The 22,997-nt window shown below is 38.4% G+C and overlaps 1 protein-coding gene across 7 annotated transcripts in view; it reads left to right on the forward strand.

Moving 5' to 3' along the window:
* Window positions 1–5,927: 5,927 nt before the first annotated feature.
* Window positions 5,928–22,997, forward strand: part of LDB2 (LIM domain binding 2) — a 412,576-nt gene continuing 395,506 nt past the window's right edge. For 2 of the 7 annotated variants that reach the window (XM_069069334.1, XM_069069360.1), the window contains exon 1: window positions 5,931–6,623. In XM_069069334.1, the coding sequence (XP_068925435.1) occupies window positions 6,492–6,623 (132 nt within the window). In that variant the 5' untranslated portion in view covers window positions 5,931–6,491. Of the gene's footprint in view, window positions 6,624–22,997 lie in introns of all 7 variants that reach the window. The other 5 variants (XM_069069351.1, XM_069069370.1, XM_069069342.1 and 2 more) reach the window with 4 other exon arrangements.

The raw sequence follows: 22,997 nt of genomic DNA on the forward strand, positions 1-22,997 counted from the left end.
GAAGAGTAGGGTTTCAGTCCTTGTTTTCAAAGGACTTACAATCTCATTATGGAGATAGGCTACATAGGTATAAAACAGATAAAAAACCATACAAGCAACTAAGCAATGATTGACTGAATTACAGAAATATTAAAAGAATCTTTGATTTCCTCAGTATAGGGAACTCTTACCAGGGCAGATTGAAACTAGTATATTTCATAGTATAACACCTAGACACTTTTCCTGGGATATATGTATGTTTCAAGACCTGTGGAGAGTCATTGTAAGCATCAAATGCAGGATTTGCGCCCCAGTTTTCCTGATTATAGGCTGATCACCCTTATCCACCATAGTACATTGCTTCTATAGATATAGATTGAGCATATCAAGTGGTAAATGAAATAAAATTATGTGATCATGAGTTCACTTAATTCAGCCCTCTCTCATGTAAAAAACTTCTTCTACATGACAACAATTTGTCATCCAGTTGCTTCTTGAACACTTACTTCCATATTGAAGAGTAATAAGGAAATCACTACCCTATTCTATTTTTAGAAAGCTCTAATTGTTAGAAAAATCATCCCACGTTGACTTTCATTTCTATTTATAAGTTTTAGTTTTGTGTTCTGGAAAAACACAAAATCATTCTAATCCCTCTTCAACATAGCATCCCTTCATATATTAAAGATGACTATCAATGGCTCCTTTCCTTCCGTACTTATTATATCATCTCTTCTACCGACTAAATATTCCCAAATCCTTCTACTTCTCCTCTCCCTGTATAAGTTATCCATTGACAATCTCATTATCTTCTATAGTTCCATCTACTATCCTGTATGAAGATCTCTCCAAAATCTATATCTCTAGTTGTGATCTCACCAGACAGACCCTGATTTCCAATTGCTTACAGGACATTTTCATCTGGCTACCCTCCCAGCACCTTAAATTTAGCATGTGCAATATTGAGTTTATCTCTCTTCCTAAACCTGCTTCTCTTTCTCATTTAACTATTTCTTTCTATGACATGAGCATTTATTCAATTTCTCATGAGTGAAATATTAGCTTTGATTCTTCTTTCTCTCTTACCTTTCATATCCAATCAGTTACCTAGCTATCAATTCTAACTCTACAAAATCTCTTGCATCCTACCATCCTCCTTTATTCCTACTGCTCTCTCCAAAGTTACCAATGATCTCTTAATTATCATTGCTAATGGATTTTTCTCAATCCTCATTTTTTTTTTACTTCTTTGTGGCATCTGACGCTAATAACCACCCTGTTCTCTTGAAAACTTTCTTCTCTTTCTCTGGATTTTTTACAGTATTACTTCCTCCTGGTCCTATTCTTACTTGTCTAACTATTCCATCTCAGTCTCCTTTATTGATTAAGAATCTGTATCATATTCCATAAATATAGATATTTCCAAAGGCTCTGCCTCGTCCCCCCTTGCCTATCTTTACTATTTCACTTGGTTACCTCATTAATCCCCACAGTTTTAGTTATCCATTCTATTTGGATACTATCCAGCCTTAGTCTTTCTCCTGAGCTACAGTCCCACATCACCAGTTAATTACTTTTTGGACATCTCAGATATCCTGTAGGCATTTCAAACTAAGTGTTTATGAAGCCAAACTTCATTGCTGTTCTCCCCAAAAAAATCTCTTTCCTTTTCTTAAGTCCCCTGTTTCTGTACCATAATTTTTTTATTCATCCATATTTGCAATATTAGAATAAACCTCAAATCCTCACACTCTCTCACCTCACATAATCAATCAGTTACCAAGTCTTATTCTTCTACCTTCAGCTAATCAATAAATATTTATTAAGCACCTATTATGTGCCAGGCACTGCGCTGAGTGCTGGACAATATCTCTTGCATTATCTCCTCTCCACTCAAAATGGCAACCACCCTACTTCAGACCCTTATCACCTCTTACTTGGACTCTTGAAAGAAATCTCTTTATTGATCTTCCTTTCTTTAGTCTTTTCTCTCTCTAATTCATGCTTCACACAGCTCCCAAAGTGAGATCCCTAAAGCACAGTTCTGACCACATCACTTCCCTGATCAATAAATTCCAGTTGCTTGATAGCAACTTTAGAATCAAACACAAATTTCTTCATTTGGAATTCAAAGTCCTTCAGAACCTATCATCCTCCTAATTTTCTAGTCTTCACCTTTGTTCATTCACACTGTAGTCTGGCTAAAATCACATGTGCCTACTTATAAGGATGGGATTCATTGGTCAGTCGTCTTCCCTGTCCCCCCCCCCCACATTTGTCTCTCTTACACTTAAATGTATGTTTTCTCCCCTTGCCCATCAAATGAAATTTCCTTGAAAGCAAGGACTATTTCATTTTTGTCTTTAGATTTCTTGTGCCCAAAAGAGTTCCTGGTATAAATCAGACATTTAATAAATTATTATCAGGAGACAGTCATCCTCCAAACATGTGCTATATTGTCCCAATCCAATGCCTCATTTTTCTTCTTCATCTACGAAATTTCTACTTATCCTTCAAAGCTCAATTCAAATGCTACCTCCTTTAGGAAGCTGTCATAATTCCTCAGATAACAATGATCATCTATTTCAGAACTCATACAGCTTGTTTTCTAACTTTCTAATATGTTATTCAGTTGTATATTCTACCTATCTGTGTTGGATACCAGACTGGAAGGTCTTTGAGGGTGAGGACTTTATAATATGATAGATATTAAAACATTTTTGTTGTTCAGTTGTTTCAGTCATGTCCAACTCTTCCTAACCCTGTTTGGGGTTTTCTTGGCAGAGATTCTGGAGTGGTTTGCCATTTCCTTCTCCAGATCATTTTACTGAGAAGGAAAGTGAGACAAACAGGGTTAAGTGACTTGCCCAGGGTCACACAGCTAGTAAGTGTCTGAGGTCAGATTTTAACTCAGGAAAATGAATGTTCCTGTCTCCAGGTCTGATATTCCATCCAATGTGCCACCTACCTGCTCATTGAAACATTTATAGGATTTAAACAAGCAAAGAATGGAGGAACAAATTCTGGGGAGAAATCACAATGTAGGGGACTGGATGAACAAAGACTCAGTGGTATGTATGAATGTAGTCTTGGTAGGGAATGATGAGCATACTTCCCATATAAAAAAATATAGCCTGAGGAGTAAAGGAAAGATAAAGTTGGGTAAGTTTTGATCAGGGGAAATCATGAAAGAGTATGATTGACAGGTTAAAAAGTGTGAACTTGACCTAATTTGCAAACACATACAAATCAATACAATTGTTATGGCATTCCCATTTTAAAAAGTAGGACTTCATAACAGATTAAATATATTGAGTCTTTGGGGGTATCAGCATATTATTTTTTCCACTTGATCACACGGTATATAGTGAATGAGTTCCTTTGCCTTCCAAGGGAGAGAATTTCATTTCTTTTACCAGGGTTCATCAATTGACCAATCAATGAAGAAATAAGTAATGCTTGATTACTCAGCATTGTATTGACTGATAAATTTTGGGAGATATAGAGGTAGTATTTGGTATCTAAAAAGCTTACAATCTAGTTGGGGAGACAAGAGTTCGCATCCATGAAACAAGACCAAACAACACCAAATTGCACCAATTAAGGGCTAAAATGTGGGGACTGGCAAGCCACTGACTTTTTATAATCAGTCCATAGACCTATTTGCAAACCACAAGTAAATAATATACTGACTAAGGACTGAATAAATTAAATGTCTTGAACAAACATGAATTATTATTTTCAAATGTCTATAGATGTGTTATTGATATATCAGAATTTCACTTCGAATGGTTGCTGAATTTGTAGTAGCTTTTTTATTGTTACATATTTTAACAACCAGTGGCTACTAACTAGCATTACACTTACATATGAGGCTCTTTGCATTTTTTAAATCCTAAAAAAAGGTCTTCTCACTTGAAAAAGTTGAGAACCACTGATATAGGCTGCAAAATGAGCAGGGTGAACTCGTTGGTCCCTAAGGTCCTTTCCATTTCTAAATTCTATGATGAGAAGACCTTATGATTGTAAGGGCCATTGAAGTTTAGAGGAGAGAAAGGAAAATTATGTCTGGTGAAAGCATCATGGAAGGTATGGGATTTAAGCTGGACCATTAAGGGTGGATCACATGTGGAGAAGTTGAGAGGAGAAGGGAAAGTATTGCAGACAAGTAGTTTCAGTCAAAACCACTGTGTTTTCTCCATATCTATTCCTTGTTTACCTACCAATTCTCTTTAAGCATCCTGAGGATGCTGGCATTTCTGATCTTGAAACCCTTATACAGTGCCCGCAAGAAGAAGTTATTTCTGATTAGATCTAGCAGCAGTCTGTCCCTGTGGATACATGGGATTAATGAGAGCAAAATCCTAGCCTCCTAGAAAGTCTGTATTAATCCAAAGGGGTCACTTGACTGTTCCAGGTTTTGATTATCAGCCTCCTGTAGTTCCATGCTTACTTTGAATGTTGTGCTCAAATGGTTAAGTGAATATAAAATGGGACCCCAAGAAAGCACAAGTTTTTCACTCTGGAGGTTTATAAAACAAGAAATCATTGGGGTTTGCAGTGGTCTCCACACCAAAACATGAATCAACCCCAATTTATTTGAAATCCTGCCTCTAAAAAGTTGTGTGCTTTGACAAACCTCGCAGCAAATTTGGTCCAGGTCTTGGATTTGTAATGAAACCTGATACCAAGCAAGCTTGGCTGGTTTGGGGTTTCCTTGCAAAATTTCCGAGCGTGCCTAGTATAATACCTGCTCTAATCACACACTGACCAGCAACACTGGGTTTAGTATTACTAGAAGTATGGGGTGGGATGCATCAGGTTCTTGTACATTATGAAAAAAGAACTGATTGAGCTGGGAATGTAGGGAATTTTATTTTTCTATAGTATGACTACAGGATTAGTGACAATGTACCCTGTTTTTGTCTAGTGAATCTAGAGAATGCAGGATCACATTTGAAACAGTAAATTCATTCAACTTTGAAGTTAAGGAAATGTCTCATTTGCACCTCTTTTCCAGTTAATTCCTAAACACATCATGACCTTCAATGATCTCCCAGACTCTTTATCTGCCTTTGTCTCTCTTTTTGTCTCTGAATGTCTGTCTCTGCCTGTCTGTCTTCATTCCCTGTCTGTCTCTGTCTCTTTCTTATTGAACTTTCCTATGTGATTTCTTAACTTATTTCATTTCCCCAGATATTAAGTATTTGTTTAAGTCCCTCACTGGGCAAACTCTGGACTTGATGGCTCCAGGAAACTTTAATTGTCATCTAGATCACCCAATTTTCACCAGAAGGTGATTTCCCTTTTCCCCAGTAAGCAGCTTGGGCTTACTTCTAGTTATAATACACTGCAATTGGGAGAAGATTTATATACTTCAAGAGCCCTAGGAAATGAAGGCCTGCTTCTCCATTACGGTTGGATATATTATTTAAGGATGATCAGTAGATTATCTGCAATTTACTACTCAGCTGAATTTTCCGTGGTTATTTAGTGAGACATCCATTTCTTTGATTTTAATAGATACATACATACATACACACATACATATGTGTATGTTGGCATGGGGGGTTGCTTTTTCCATTTCTCCCTATCATAAATGATGTTATTCAGATTGTCTGGGGTTAAGTTAGCCCTTTCTATTGATTCTATAAGTAGTAGGTTACCTAGGCTGCTAATCCCTTCCCAACACCTGGGATTTTCCTTGGGGAGGGCAAGCAAAGTGCAGGGATGTGACAACTGCTGTACCTACTGGAGGCAAATGCAAATCCTCCGAGTGGCAAGAAATCCTCACAGAGGCATCCTTCTCTCGAAGTGAATCGCCCGCCCAAAATGCGGGGTATTGCTGTCCCCTGCGCTTGACGGATTTGGTAGTAAATCACATTTCTGATATTGACCAAACCTGGGCTGCTCAGGCAAGCGGTTAAACCATCTATGTGCTAACAAGCCTGCCTGCTCTGTTCCTAAGGGGTCCTGGCTGGGAAAAATTAAAACCAAACCTTAGACCTCTGTCAGACTGGGAGGAAAATTATATTTTTGAACTAGTCTACAGTGTGGACAGGAAATGACCTCTCCACAAATACTGCTTCTTTAAAAACAAAAAAACAAACCCGAGCAGTTGTGCCTGAAGCTCTCCAGTCTCTCTCCGTCTCTCTCTTCCCCCTCTCTCTTTCTTTCTCCCTCTCCCTCCCTCCCTCTCTCTCTCTCTCCCTCTCTCTCTCTGGAGCTTGTGCTCTCTCTCCCCTCTCTCCCTCTCCCTCCTCTCTCGTGCGCTCTCTCGCTCTCGCTCGCTCTCCCTCCTCTCTCCTGCTCTCTCTGCCTCTGCCTCTTGCTATAGAGAGAGGGCTCCCACAGCAGTTTCCAGTCAGTGTGTCTCTGTGGCTCTGTGTGTGCGTGTGTGTGCGCGTGTGTCTGCGCGCAGCTACTTTGTACTGGGAAGAACACACAGCCCATGTGCTCTGTATGGATGTTGGTGATACTCTCTATAGCTTGATTTCCTCCAAGCAGGCAAGATGTCCAGCACACCACATGACCCCTTCTATTCTTCGCCTTTCGGCCCATTTTATAGGAGGCACACACCGTACATGGTGCAACCAGAGTACCGAGTCTATGAGATGAACAAGAGGCTGCAGTCTCGCACAGAGGTAAGTGCCCCAACCTTCCTTCCCTGGCTGGCCATGCATGGTCAACGAGGGGCTTCAGGGGGGGAATCCAGCCGAAGCGTCCCATCCCATTAACCAGCCCGGGGAGACCCTGGAATGCACTCCCCCCCGCGCCCCCGTTAATGCACTAGTTTCAGTGGGCGATCTCTCATTCTATTGCCGTGTACTGCAACTCTTGGAGCAGACCACAGTTGATGCTGAAATCTGGAAATAGAGCCCAGCAGCACTTCAGGTTGAATTCTCAAAGCCCTCCCTTCATCTAAGCAAAAGCTGCCTCTTTCTTCTTATTGCTGTTTTTTTCTTTCTTTTTAAAGTGGTTTGTTTTAAAGTGCTAGGGTGTCCGTCCTGCTGACATAGCCTGGGAGTATCTTGCAAGGTATCGGATGGTCATTTGCATGAGTTGAAATAATCTTTATAAATTCCAGAAGGGGGGTTGCCGGGAAACTGCATTTGTTTTCTTGGGTTTGTTTTTTCAAAGTCACCCCCCAAAATGTAAAGGTAACCCCGGAAGAGCCCCAGGAGCACACTTTTGAAAAACTTGTCCTATGAGTCGTCCTTAAGGAACACATGTTCGTCATAAAATATGCACATATTTCTGTATTAATTTTGGAACGCAGTTGCCTTTGGGAGGGGAAGTGATCAGTTCCTGACTTTATCGCACAGCTGACAGAGTACCTCCTAACGTGGACTGGTGTGAGGGCTTTGTAGAAACTGTTCCTAATTTTTACACACTTGAGATTTAAGACGAGCAAGCTCCGGTGGAAGCACTTAAGTGAACAGGAATAATAGAAATACTTGGGAGGACTTTGAAATGAAAAACTTAAAGCTCGCCTCCTGCAATTTCAATATTTAATGAAACCTTACTTTCTGGAGTGAAAGCATGCCTGCTAAATTAGGCTGCATTTGGGTCCATGTGCCTGTGTTGATGCCAGGGCTCATGCTTGATACTGAAATGTTTCCAAGGGGAGTTTGGTGAGGATGCCCTGACAACACTTGAAGTATAAATCTTAGAAAATTAACAATCTGCAGATTGCAAATGTCCAGTGCATTTGTGTGGAGCTAGAGTGAATGATTTGGGAGAAATTTTAGATGAATCTGATGGTTGAATTATAACTTTTGAAAGGAACTACTCAAGGTTTTCATTAAAAAACAAACAAACAACAACACATGCATGGATTGTCAGCTAAGCCATGGAGAATTCATGACGTTTAATGTATATGATACAGCTAACAAGATGTGACCTGCTTTCTGATTGGCCAACTGCTGGCAAAGGACTGATTTTTTTAAAACTGTTATCACTGATATTTTCCTTACATATTGCTCCATGAATGTTGTATGAAATTCATAACATCACTAAAATCTAAGAAGCCAATGAATCTTTAGAAGTAATTGTGTTTTGCATAGAGGACACTAATTGCTGCCTGGGACTTATGATTGTTTTTGTCTCTTTTTTTTGGGGGGGGTGCTCCATTCAAAATCTCACAACTGGGCATTAGAATCAAATTCCTGTACAAACTATTGGAGAAAGTACAATGTCTTTAAAGAATTAGAAGGAAAGAAAATATCTTGTGAATACAGTGAAAGTATTTGATTGGGGGGGAGGAGACATAATTAGTATAAGAAAAGAGATTTTTAGTTGTTGAAATGTGATCTGTGAGTAGCAGTAAGATTTAAAAGCAACTTGCAGGAAGATTTCAGAAAGTTTTAGAGAAGTTGTGTAAGGAGATTTCTTCACTTCACTCCCTTTCCTATTTTGGGAGCCAAGGCAGATTTCACTCTGATATTTTGTATTTACTAGTTCTCTTTCAAACATTGTATGGCCAGTTCTGAACTGCTAGACTAGCCATACCTACTAGCACTAACCCTCATAAATTTCAGCAGGATACAGTGAAGTTGGTAGGTTTGTTTTATATCCAAGTGAGGACTTTTGAAAAGATGATTTGTATCTTGTTTCTTTAAAAACAGCACATTTTCTTTGTCAAACTGTAGGAATTCAAACTTTTATAATTATTATTATTATTTTGCATTTGGTTTAAAGTTTTGTATTTCTTTTAAAGCCTAGAGTGCTTCTCTGTTTAGGAAAAAAAATGTTTAGAAACCCTTTAAACTTTTTCATAGAATAATTTCTTTGACAGTATCCTAAAATTTAGTAGTTTTGTTTGTTTTTACCTCTGTAGCCATAAAAGTAGGGGCTTGATCTGGCATATTTAATGAAGACAATACATCAAACTAAATCTTTCAAACTTTAAGACTATTTTTTGCCACTGATTAGAAATGTGAGTAAATTACCTAAATCAGTTCACATGACAGCTTGCATTTGTGCAATCATGTGTAATATAAACATAGAATCAAATCAGTATCCCTAGAATATTATCTTCAAACATGATTTTGGCATATCATGTATTTGGAAAGTAAGACAATTTTACTTCAGGAGTAGCCTGTGTGTCACTGGTTTAAAGAATCATTGTGACAATAGTACAGTACTAATGCATGTTTCTAATTTAAGGTTTATCAACTTTTCCCATCACAATAATGGTGTATACAGTGCAAATATTATTATGCTCATTTTACATATAGGGATACTGAGGCAAGAAAGGTTAAGTGGCTTGCCTATGGTCATGAACAAAGTAATGGATCAGCCTTCCAAAACAACTGTTTTTGTATTACAGAGTAGATTTGAAACTAAGGCAATGCAAAGTATATGTCCAATGAACTCAGTTGTTTTAGTCAGCCCTTTGGATAATGAGATCAATACTCTTCCCTACCTTTTGCCTGCCCCACCCCCACCTCTTTTCCCCACCCACCTTCCTGAAGTAGATTGATATCCCTTGCTTCTTTACACCCACACCAAGTTATTTAGGTAATTGTCTCTACTTTCCACTCTGGCTACATGAGTCTGGGCTTGATCCAAAAGGTTGTAGTGTGTTTATTTTGCATCATGCCAATGAAAAGTTCCTGCGTTGAAAATAAAGGGAGTTAAATGTTGTAGGAATTTCTTAGGGGGGAAATATATATATATATATATATATATGCTTTCCTTTAGGGGGCTGAAAAGTGATAAATAAGCCAAGATCCTTACATACATTGAGAAAACCACACCCTGTGTCTAAATCTGACATCCAGGAAATTGTATGAAGGCAGTAAAGGGGATGGGACATTCCTTCCGATTAAACAAAACTAAACTCAACCAGAAACAGTTAGTAAAGTATGATTAGTTTCTTGGGCAGTTTGACATGCCAAGAAGGCTAGACTATAACTTTAGTCTGCTTTGAAAGACAGTGTGGGGTAGCGGGAAGTGCAATTGTACCAGAGATCTGGAGATCTGGTGTCTATCTCCAGACCTACCATTACTAATTAGGTGTATGACCTTGGACAATTCACTTCACCTCCTCTGGGCCTCAGTTTACCCATCTGTGCAGTGAATAAGTTGGATTAAATGATCTCCAAAATGCCTTCTAGTTCTAAGATTACTTTGAAAGCCTTTCATTTTATTTAGTACCCTACAGTTCTGTTGATAATCCTTAGGCTAACCATAAGAGTAGTATTGAAATCCTGGGTAATAGTGCAGGAAAAACAAAATAAAACTATGGGTAGTAATACATTAATTTAGCAAACATCATTTGCTACAACATGCAACATATTTTGCTAGGTGCTGAGAGAAAACTGCGCTAATAATAACAGCTGAAGTTGGATGGTAGCTCATGGAAATTCATATCTAACACTTTAATTTTTTGAAGGTGTATGCCTTTTGGTTGAGAGGAAGAGAGCTGTGATGGCATTCTCCTATCTCCTCTCTAATTTTCTCCCCTACTAAGCCCCCACCCCACAATCCCTACTACCAAATTTATTTTTAGTAGATTAGGTAACTCTTAGAATTAGGTAATTTAATCATTGTGGAGAATAAAAGATTTACAAACGAATGCATTTCAGCATCTCACCTTTATCCTTTTAAAGGAATATAAATATATTTTAGAGTATGTTTTTAATGTTAGTAAAATGCACTCTTTGTTGTTTTAAAGAATGTGCATGTGTAGTTATCTAAATCAGATCAGAATTTCATAAAAATGAATTTAATACTCAGATTCTTCTTGTGAGTTTTGTCTTACAATTGAGTGCTTCAACATCCCTATAGTGAAAGGAGGAAAAAGTGATCTTTTTCATTGGAATACTTCTGCTGAACTTTATTTTTTCCAAAACACCCATTTTGACATCCAGAGCATATTTTTAGAGAATCTTGATTTGTTAATTTGGTTATGATTATACACTAAATTATATGATCATAACATGTATAGGTCCTGGAATCAAGAAGAAAAGAGGAAAAAAAAAAGTTGAGTGCCACTAAATTTCTGTGTTTCATAGAAAAATTTTGATAGGGAACATTATGATTATTTGATCACATTACTTGGCTTATATTAAAGAAATGGTTATGTACACATATATGTATACACACATACATACAGAGATTCATATATACATATATATGTGTATATACTTGAAACAAAAAAGGGAGAAAAATAAAATGACTATTTCACATTGATTGGATTTTTAAAATTTGGGTTTTTAGTAACAAAACAAGTACTGATTTTTAAAAAGTTGTCATTTATTGAAGTAACTTGGTGCTGTGTTCGTTCCATTTACTTATTTTACTCATTCAGGTGGTCTAGTAGTTTCTGTTTCCAAGAGGCCTGGCTTCCTTTCCCTTTAGCAAGATCCTCTTTTAAAGATTAAAGTTTTTTGTTTTGTTTTTAATGACGGCCGTTAGGGCCAAAATTATTAACAGACCCCACATATCTATGTCTCTTTCATTGATGCCTCGTGATGGTAACTTTTCTTTCATATTATTCCTCCCCTCCCTGCTCCCCACCCTCTGCAGGATTAAGAGAAAATTATGATTGCAGTTCAGAACAAATACACATAAGTAACATTCTAGGCTGATAAAGTTTTAGTTCCATGGAGTTTAACATGAATGTTGGTACTGAACCAAATATTTTTTGGCGACTCTAGCATTTAATGTCTATTGTTTAGTTGTTTTCTCCCCAGCTTGCCATCAAAATTCTCTGTGAAAAAAAAAATTCGTACTCCTGCAGCTTCATTTCTGCATGCTTCAGTCACAAGGATTCATGTTGTAACCTCATATTTATTGTTGGAGCAGCTTGTTATCACTGATTTTGTGTAGATAGAGTGTCGTTAAAATGAGTTTAGATGTTTAAGTTCGGAGGGGAAAAAAGAAAAAGAAATGCTTTGAGATAACTTGTTTTTAGGAATTGAGGGAAAATAATGTTGCTCTTTCCTTGAGGTACCCTAAAAATTTGCAATTTAATAAGAATTTGGGGAAGAAGGGGATGAGATCAAACCTATTTTAACAATGGTTAGCAGAAACCCAAAGGGCGTTTTTCAAGGAGGGAGCTTCCAAACTCTCCTTTATATCAACATGGCCTTAGAGAAGAAATTGAAGGACGGCTGGACTGATTTTATTTTCCCTGAAGTTTTCTTTTTTCTATTTTCTTCTGTGGGAGCTGTTTTTAATTAAAAATTGCTACAAACTAACAATTCTTAGGAGGCCAGGAGGGGGGAATTCAGTCAATTTGCTTTCAAGGCAGATTCTTATCAGCTTAGAATCAATGAAAGCTTAATTTTGGGAGGAAAGTGCATTATGATAAAAAAATCAAACTGTATACATTTGGTAAATGTTTAGCTTTCTGTTTGGGTTTGAGAAAGAAATCAATTTAAAGTGTATGGAGAACAGGCTGTAAATCTCCTTTTATTACAATTGTCCTCACCAGTTTGTTTTTCATGAAGAATATACAGCCTTTTTTTTTTAAACAAATAAAACAGCTTTGCAAATATTGCAAGCTTAGGATTCTTGAATATATTTATTTAGTTGTGGGTGGTACATCTCTAACTATATCTGGTTTGAAAAATAAAATCTTTCAAATTACTTAAGAACCATCATTTGTCAAAGCTATTACCTGTACTCAGTTGAATCAAAAACATGTATCTCTCATTCAGGAATAGTGTCTCTCATCTTGACCTTCAAAATTTTTGGTGATTGGAGTAAACACAACTGATTTTCACCAAACAACCAAGGTGTTATATGATAGGGTAGTCCAAAAGATTGTGATAGAAATTACAGTGATAATTCTAATTTTTGCAAGAGCATTTGACCAGCAGATCAATGTACTTGTCCAAGTCTGACTGGTTAGAGCTTGAAAGTAAGGAGACTAGAAAGTTAGATGCCAACCCAGAAAGTCCAATAACCTTTTCTCTGTGCTGCTGATCACATAGAGCAAAATTATCTAACTGGATCATCCAAACCAGGTGAGTGTCTTCCAAATTCCTGAGTAATAGAGTAACTGAGAGAGTATGGATGGCACAATGTTAATCCATCCCCACTACTAAAGAAACACTGGAAAGTACAATGCTTACCTATTGATGCATTGATATTTTCATTTTATGCAGTCATTGTTTTATAGCTAGATCAGACTTTAGAACCCATCTAGTCCAAGGGTTCTTAACCTGGGTTTGATGATTTAAAAACAAATTATATTTATTTCAATATAATTGGTTTCATTTGTAAACTTATATATTTAATTTTGTGCATTTCAAAACATTTTTTTCTGAGAAGGGATTCATAAGCTTTTCCAGACTGCTGAAAGGGCACAACAAGAAGCTTAGGAACCCCTTATCTCGTTCAACCTTCTCATTTTACTGATAAGGAAACTGAGGCCAAGAGTTTAAAGTAACTTTGCCCAAGGTCATAATGGTATATAGCAGAGCTGGGGTATAAACCAAGATTCTCTGAGTCTAAAACCAATACTTTTTCCACTTTATATCTTAATCAAAGCACATTATCACTGTTTTTGAGGTAAATTCTTTCTCTATAATGATCTGAAGTTGTATAATGCACATGTACCTCTCTAAGATTCAGCCTCCTCATCTGTAAAGGATTCTCCTTTAAAGATGTTGAACATGTGACCTGTGGCATTCCTTAGTTCAGCAAACCAGGCTCAGATGGCATTGAAATATTTCATGAAATAAGTAAAAAATACAACAGAACATAGACAGTAGTAATATATTGTTTTCAAAGTCCTTATCTGGCCTGCAGGGATCCTTTTGTAAAATTTAGTGGTTCTGTTTCTGTCTGAATTTGACACCACTGTGATGATCCCTGGTCCCTCCCATCCCTAGTGAGTGTTCTATGATTCTGAAGTAAAGGGCTGTGTGCATGTGTGTATGTTTGTGTGTGTGTGTGTGTGTGTGTGTGTGTGTGTGTGTAGATTGTTGATATGTGTGTGCGCTTGCATGTGTTCTAGTGGCTTGATTCAGGATGTCATATCATAAATGGCTGATCCTTTCAGATGAACTGGATAAATTGTTCTTTCCAGGAATAGGGGAACATGTAAGCTAGAAGCATATCTAAGCTGGAAGTACTTTGGAGCTCTTTTTGTTGTGAGAATGAGTATTTCTGTTTGGAGAGCTAGTATGACTGTATCAGGTCATGTACTTTACAGATTTGGATTTAAATGAGTTTGATTAGGAATTTTCAAAGAAGTAAATGGACTTTTTTCACATCTTGAAAATCCGTGTTAGATTCCTTACCAGAAGCTAGTCAGCCTAAGCCTGTCCTCTCCTCCAGCAATTCACCTGTCTTTTGTGACAGATGGAGGATTCTCTGAGTGTCCTCTTTGTTAGAGGCTGGGAGAATTTAGATTCAGCAGAACATCCAGCAAACAACAAACATTTATTGAGCACCAACTATATGTAAAGTACTTTGTTATGTGCTTTGGAGTCAAAAAATAAGAGGGAAAAACAATTCCTACTATTTATCTGAGCCACAGTTTATCTAGAACCAGGACCTGGTCTTTATTGGACCATAGGATGTGATATGCCAATATTTTAGGGACTGTCATCTAAGGGAGGAAATAAGTTTATTCTTTGTTGCTCTGGGCAGGGGGTGGGGGAAGGGCAGTCAGCCAGGCAAATAAGCATTTATTAAGTGTTTACTATGTGTCAGGAACCTAACCTGACTAACCACTGAAGGTACAGAGAGAGACAAAAACAGTGCTTGTCCTTAAGGAATTCACATTTTAATAGGGGACACAATATATAAATAACTATATACATATAAAAATATAGAAAGTAGAGGGAAGGAAATCTCAGATGAGAAGATATTAGCAGTTGGGGAGGAGGGGGGACTGCCTGAAGTAGGTGGGATTTGACCTGTCTTTGAAGGAAGCCAGGGACATTGAGAAGCAGAGGGGAGGAGGAGGAGCATGCCAGGCATGAGGGGCAGCTTTTACAAAGGTGAGATGGGAGATAGAATGTATATTTGTGTGCGTGTATGTGTGTGCGTGTGTGAGTGTGACAGTAAGTAGGCCATTGTGATGGGATTGTAAAATATGTAGAGGGATATAAGAAGGCTGGAGAGGTAGGAAGGACCATGTTATGAATAATTATAAATACCAGAGGACTTTATGGTTGATCCTCAAGTAAAAGGGAGCCATTGGTTTTATTGGGTGGAGTGAAGGGTGACATGGTTGGATTGGTTAGGAAAATTGCTTTGGCAGATGTGGGGAAGATAGATTGGAGTGGGGACTGAATGGAGGCTGGAAGTATAATTAGAAAGCTACTGTAGTGAATCAGGAGAAATGGTGAGGACCTGTTCTGGGTGGTGTATTCTAGTGGAAAGTTACAGTTAGGAGAGATGTCGCAAAGATAGAAATGATAAGATTTGGCAACGGATTCAATATGTGGTGTGAGAGAGAGGGAGAGGTCAAGTTCGCAAACCTGGATGACTGGGCCAACAGTGCTTTCAGTAGTTTTGAAGAAAGTTTGGAAGAGGAGAGCTGCTGGAAATAGCTACAGGACTTCCATTTTGAGATGTCCGAAAGGCTGTGAGACTGGGGCTCAGAAGAGAGACTTGGGCCAAATATATTAATCTGGGAATAATCTGTGTAGAAATGATAATTGAACCCATGGGAGCTGCTGTCATCACCATGTAAGAGAATATAGATCAAGAAGAGATAAAGGCCTAGAACAGCGCTTTGGGGGCCACACACAGGTATGAGATGTGATGTGGATACAGAACTAGGAAAGGAGACTGGGAACAAATATAAAGAGAACCAAGAGAGAGCAGAACTAGCAACAGCGAATTAATGTTATAGGTAGAAAGATTATGGATAAAGTCAAGAGGAAAAAAATTCCTAAGAAATGAAGCGTGTGAGCAGAAGCTAGATGGTCACCTGTCAAAGACATTGTAGAAAGGGTGACTGCAGGGGGTGAACCAGGTGTCCACCAACACCCCACCCAATTCAATGATTTTAAATACCCCATACCAACCTTTGCCCAGGGGCTTATAAAGATTTAGTTACCATTCTGTGTTGTAGAAGGAAATTTGTGGCAATCATTTAGCATTTATCAAAACTCTGAAAAGTGTACACATACATATATTTAATATATAGTGTATACATATATGTATGTGTGTACATATATATATATGTATTGAAAATCTACTTTGTTGAAGGCAGTATTGACGTGAGATTTTTATGTTTGACAAAACAGAATATAAACATTTTAACATCCAGTTGGTGGAGGTAGATGGCACAGTGTATAGAGATACTAGGACTGGAGTCAGGAAGACCTGCTCAGACACGTACTAGCTATGTGACCTTGGGCAAGTCACTTAACCTTGTTTGCCTCAGTTTCTTCATCTCAGTAAAATGAGCTGGAGAAGGAAATGGCAAACCACTCTAGTGTCTTTGCCAAGAAAAGCCTAAATGGAGCCACAGAGAGTCAGACATGAGTTAAACTGCTGAACAACAGCATCTAGTTAAAAGTATTTCATGTATCCATAGTCCGTCATCTTCTCTCAACACCTCTTTGACCTCCAGGATGCTCCTTGGCCTATGCACTCATGTATCTCTAGTTGTTATCTCTTAATACCTATCAGGAAATAAAAGAGATGAAAAAACAATTGAGTATACTTACTTTCCCTTAACTAACAATTTTTTCTTTGTTTGTCTTTTATCCCCATAAATTCCTAACAACCTGCCCTTGCCCCCCAAATAACCCTCCCTTGAACAAAATCACTACAGTTAAGTAAAATAAATAGACCATATTGAACATTCATGATGCAGTATGCTTCACTCTGCTCCCGTGGTCTACCACTTCTCTGACATCAGAAAGGAGATATGTTTTGTCATTAGCCTTGAATTTCTTTTTAAAAAATCTTAGAATGATAGTCGCTACAGATTAGTTACCCCTGTTAATAATCAAGTCACAATATCTGCATTGTAACTTCCCCGAAAGACTGATTATTCTACTTCCTGACAGAGATGTATTACCTGCATCTCCACAGTTAAATATGATAATTGCTTAACCATTATCTAGCTACCTATCACGGAAGAGCCACTATTTTGCAGATTGGAATCCTGTGTACATTCATGTTTCCATAAATTCGAGTTGTAATTATCCTCCTGACACACCCTAAGTTAAGTATTAAGAACTGAGCTTTTGTATTGAAAATCACGACCATATTCCAAGATGTAGTGCCCTCTGTGTGTCATTATGTTGAAGGAAAAATCAAAAACGAAAAAGCAAAACAAATCCTGAGTGTGCCTGGGCTTTCACTGGGTTCCTAATCCAATCCAAGAAACTCAGTTAGGATGCCAGGATGCTAAGCACAGCCCCCTCTAAAATCAGGTTATAAAGAGGAATATTCCATATGTCCCTCAGGGCAGAGATTAGAAGCAACCTGGCTGGCCTTGCCTGCCCATTTCCCCTAAAGAGAAGTGCTTGGGAATCTGCAGTGTGACACAGACTTCTAGTAGAAAGCTGTGTCAGCCCTGGTAGGGAACCTTCAGCCCCAACCTGCGTGTCTAGACTGACAAGATCCTTGGCTGCTGGCTGAAGCACTGTGACACCTTGTGGCTTACTTCTTAACGTATCAAAAATGCAGTAACAGGTAGAAGGGCTACCTTGCCAGCTACTGCTGGGGAGTCTGGCACGGTAATGCATTTCACGTGGAGGTAAACTACCTGACTCGATTAGTGTCATTTCCTTCTGGATACAGCTGCAGGTTCCACCACCATGATTTTTATCTCATTTCTCTCCGGGGTCCTTGCTTCCGGTGTTCAATGGCTCCTCTTACACATTCCTCCCTATGCCCCATGTCATTGACTAAGACACCTATGATATTTACAGTATTTCAGTAATAATGTCTCATCTGCCAGAGGAGAGAAATACCACGCAGCTGCTGTGCATAACTAAACAATCACATTAGAAAGAGCCTCTCTACTTTCGCTTTTCCGTGAGGCTCATTTCTTGGGACACCTAAGGTTTTTATCTTGTTGCTGAAAATCCATATTGGCAAGTCAACCACCGAAGCAATAAACATGAATGGCGCTATGCCAATGAGGCTTTTTTTTTTTTAACCAGACCTATGATTTCATTGATATCCTTGGTTAGGAAACTCCCTCTTATCATTGTGATCTACCCTTGCTCTTTGATGTATAAGCTTAGAGAGTTACCTAAACACTGAGAGTTTAAGTGAATTGTCCCCTACTAGTGTCATTTAGCCAGTTTATGTCAGAGGCAGAAGTCAATCAATCCATTAATAAACATTTATTAAGTGCCTACTATGTGTCAGGCACTGAGCTAGTGGTGGGGATTTAAAAGGGGGGCATGGGGGTGCTAGTGCCTGCCAACAGATCAAAGTTTTCCTGACTCCTGAGACTGACTTGGTGCCATTTAGGGCTGTGTATGCACTTGAGTCTCCATATTAGTGTGAGGAATACAGTGTCTTTGCTTGATTTTAGGTGATTATTTCCATAGGAGTTCTAAACTCTGGGATGGTGAATATTTGTTTAAATGAAATATCTTGACAACTGTGTTTTAATATAATTACCTTCCTTGGTAATCCTATGTATTTTATATTCTGGGTGGAAAAAAATTGTCTAAGAAGAAGTCTGTTGGCTACACCAGCCTGCCAAAGGGGTCCACAACACAAAAAAAGTTAATAGCCCCTTATTTAAAATTGGATTTTCCTGTAACCGGCTGAAAGTTCCCATCTGAAATTAAAATTGCACATAAGGTCATTATTACCTACTTATGGGAATGCTCAGAGTCTTGGGATGGTTTTGATTTGGTAGAACCAAGTCATATATTACATTAGCACTAGAAACCAGGAACTTGGTCTAGCAGTCCGTTCCTGACCACTGCATTATGGAGATCTGATATGACTCTGAGTATCTGGTGTACTTTCACTGGGTACTGGCTGTCTTAAACATCTGTATCTGGGCAATAGGGATATATTAATGTTGAAAGAAAAACCCCAACTGTTGTCTTAAATGTCCCACTACTTTCAAAACAATATTGCTTTGTTTAAAAATGAAAACCCAACCCCAACATTACGGTCCTTGGAATTTCTCAGATGCCGTTGTGCGATGCTTTGCATCCAGGGATCTTCACATTCTGAATGAATCATCCACATACTCAAACTAGATTGGAGGCAAGATTGAGAGAGGGAGGGTTCTGGGATATTGGGCACCAAGTTCACACTGAATTTCTTAATGGGGAACTTCCAATTGTAGGGCTCTAAGCAGGGATTCTGCCTACCTTTAGGAAGGGTTTACCTTTAGTTTAAATTGGAAAATACAATTTTTTTCTCCTGTTTTCTTTGTTGCTATATATCACTCCTACTTTTGAAGCAGATGAAGGCATTTTGAGTTGTTAACATCACAACCATGCACTGAGGTTGTAAATCATTTGGTGCTTTATGCAGGGAAGGTGGGGTCTAAATTAATTTTTAAAGTTAATGTGGTTTGGGTCATAGAAAGTTTCTGATGCAGCTTGTAGGACTTGTTGAAAAGTATAATAAGTTTAAGTTAATCAAAGGAATTAATGGACATGGATTATGTATGCAAGGCATTTTGTGTGTCATTGTTTTCCCACTACCTCAAGGATAAAATGCCAATTCTTCAGCCTGGCATTGGAGTCCCCCACTATGTGGCTTCAATTTATCTTTCCTGGCTTATATCATATTATGCCCCTTCAAATATTGTCTGTTCCCACCAATCTGGTCCTACTATATCTCAGCCTTAGCATTCCGTCTCTGTCTCAGGGGCTTCACACCCACTGTCCTCCAGGACTTGAATGCACCCCTGCCTTATAAAGGCTCAGTTCCTTGAGGGATCTTTGGATCTGTCCCAACTTACTCCATTATCTGGCACATAGTGAGACCTTAAGAAATGTTGAGTGATTGATTAGCTGCCTTCAGAGCTTAACTTGGGTGCTTCCTGGAAGCCTTTGTTGATGGCCTCTCCACATGTGATTGTACTCTAATTATCCTGCAATTACCTTCAATTTACTTATCTACATACATGTTATATTATTTTAGTAAAATGTTACTGTAAATTTCATCTCCTTCTAGTCAACCTAGTCTAGTTATGCTCCTCTCCAAATTTAGCTGGGCTGTTCCTTTGACAACAGCCATGTGGTCTGACAGTCGGACCTGTCACAAATTGTGTTCCTCTTCTAGAAAAATCTTTAAGAATTCAAGGTCATTTCCAAGGTCTTATAAAGTTTCTGATGCAGCTTGTTGAAAAGTGTAATAATTTAAAAAGTGTTCTACTTTAATCAAAGGAGCTAATGGATGTGTATTATATATGCAAGGCATTTTGTAAGCCATTGTTCCCCACTGCCTCTAGGATGAAATGCCAATTCTTCAGCCTGACATTGGAGTTCTCCACTGTGTGGCTTTGACTTATCTTTCCTGAATTATTTCATATTACTCCTCTTCAAATACATCTATTCCCACCAGTTTGGTCCTACTGTTTCTCAGCCTTGGCATTACAGCTCCATCTCTGTGGCTTCACACCCACTGTCCCCCAGGACTTGAATTTGGGGATGTCAGCCCCTCAGCTTTCCTATTTCTGTGATTCTTTTTATAACCAATAATACTTCCTCTAGTGGTCCCTTGCCTTATTGTAAATTCCAGGCTTGTTATAGGTGAACCATCACTGTGTTTACATACATAAGAAATACATATAAATTTTATACATATACACACAAGCATATTATATTCATAACAGTGCTCACTAAAGCCTGTTCTACATATTATTTAACAGCTTTTCTCTTTTATATAATAAAAAAGTGCATGTTTGCAGAGTTACATTATTTTTAGCCTTGGATCTCTGAAAACAAAGGACATATCTAAATGGCACTTTTACAACAAGCCAGACTACATTAAGCTAAGGTTATATAATGATTGTGTAGCTCTGGTCTATTGAATGCCATTGAAGATAAGGCTACCTTCCGCTTATACATCAGTGAGACTAATGTCAAGGTAGTACTGAGGTAACTGAGTCCCAGTATTCCTTACAATGAATACACTGCTTAGCATTTTATGCCCCGAATCTGACTAATCTCTCTCTGACAGTGACATCATGTTTTAGGGGAGAATTTAGGGCAGCATGCATATGGATTTGGGGGTGGTGGTGGAAGTCCTTAGTTTCTCTGTAGACTGGACAGTATAATACATTTATTAAGTGCCTATTGTGTATAGAACACCAACCTAACTGCTGAGACAGAATCAAAATTTAAGTAAGACAGTGTCATTCATTGCCTTTAGAGAGCTTGTAATCTGGGGCCAGGAAGAGGAGAGGAGAATGAGAGTAAGACCTAACATGCCTTGCTATAATATAAAACATGACATGATGAGAGCATTACCAGAGGTACAGAACAAAGTTCAAAGAGGAAAGGCCTTAAGCAAAGGAAGGAAGAGCAGATCAGGGAAAGCTTCATAAGCTCTACACCCTGGTATGGCTGAGAAGGTTTTCTCTGGATATTAATATTAGCATACATGCTAATTCAATTCAACAAGCATTTATTGAGCCTGTGCTGGGCATCATGCTAGAAGAGGCACTGGGGATACATAGACAAAAACAAAACTGGGAGGGTTTCTACTGGGGGAGGGATACAATATGTGCATATATAACTGTATATGAAGTAAATTCAAAGCAATTCAAGTGGGAGAACTAAGAGTTGAGGGGATCAGCAGTGACCTTATCTAGGAGATGGCACCTAAGGTAAGCCTAGGGACTCCAGGAAGTCGAGGGGAGGTGGGAGAGCATTTGAGTTTATGTGTGGGGGGAGTTAGACTATGTAAAAACATGCAAGCAAGAGCTAGAATGCCACATACACAAACCAGCAAGCATGCCAGTTTGTCTAGATTGAAGAGTGCATGTTAGGAGGTAATATGAAATCACTTTGGAAGGCTAGAATGGAGCTGGACTGTGAAGGGCAAACCCCCTCACATGCATTGTTCCCTTTTATAGGAACAGTGTTGTCAAGGAATCTCTTTCTATTCCTCTTATACTGTAACCTCCTTTCCCTCCCACCCTTTCCAAGAAACCTGCACTCGCACTCCTGGACATCTGGAAAACAAGGAGGAGGGTTCAAGGGCCCCTTACAACTTAAACAAAATCTCCAGTTGGATTTTGGATCATCTTAGGCTTAAACTGTTAATTTTCCATTCCCCCTCTCCCACCTTGATCATTAGGACTACAAAGTGCTGATCTTGCTTTGATTTGGTGTTCTTTTTATCCCTCCTGTTCATTTTCCTCATCAAGCTCTCTACCTCTCATGAAGGCAAAGTCGACAGACCTGTATGTGATCAGCACCAAGTACAGGGGTCATGGTATAGCAACTTTTCTTCTAGGTCCTTCTCCATCCAGTCCCTTTTCTATTGCTCCCTCCTGTTATTTTCGGTTTTTTGAGGGGTGAGGGGAAATCCTGTTTAATCATATGGCCTTGTTGTTACAGAAAGGAACTATAGAGGATTGTATTCATTGTGGAAACACACTTTTGCAGCTTTCTCTAAAAATATGCTTTGCTCAGAAAAGTAGTATTAAGCTTCTTCCTTCCTCTCTGCCATTTACCCATAAGGACAAAGGCAAAGATAAGTAATTGCCTTGTCCTGACTGTCTTTGAGGAGGACTAGAATGCATCTGAACTAAGACTGGAAAATAAGCCTAAGGTATTAGGTTATTCCAGAAAGACTGTTAATACCTGTTGGCTAAGTGCATTAAACTGCTTGGAAATGGTCACTTGTGTCTATTATTTTTAAGAAACACTTGCTGGGATTGTGATTTAAGCCAATTTTATAAGGACTTTAGACTTTTCATTTGACTTGTCCAAAATACTCTTTTTGAAACAAATAAACATTAAAATATAGATTATAATATTTCCAAGTGTCTGCCTGAAAGAAAAACATGTCAAGACAGAATTTAAACTGAAATTTTAACCATAATTCATTCTACTGTACTTCTACCAAGAAATACCATATATAATATTACC

The sequence above is a fragment of the Petaurus breviceps genome, unplaced genomic scaffold, assembly GCF_028583685.1.
Source record: "Petaurus breviceps papuanus isolate PSGF00001 unplaced genomic scaffold, PetGlider_PUasm1.0 140, whole genome shotgun sequence".
NCBI lineage: Eukaryota > Metazoa > Chordata > Mammalia > Diprotodontia > Petauridae > Petaurus > Petaurus breviceps.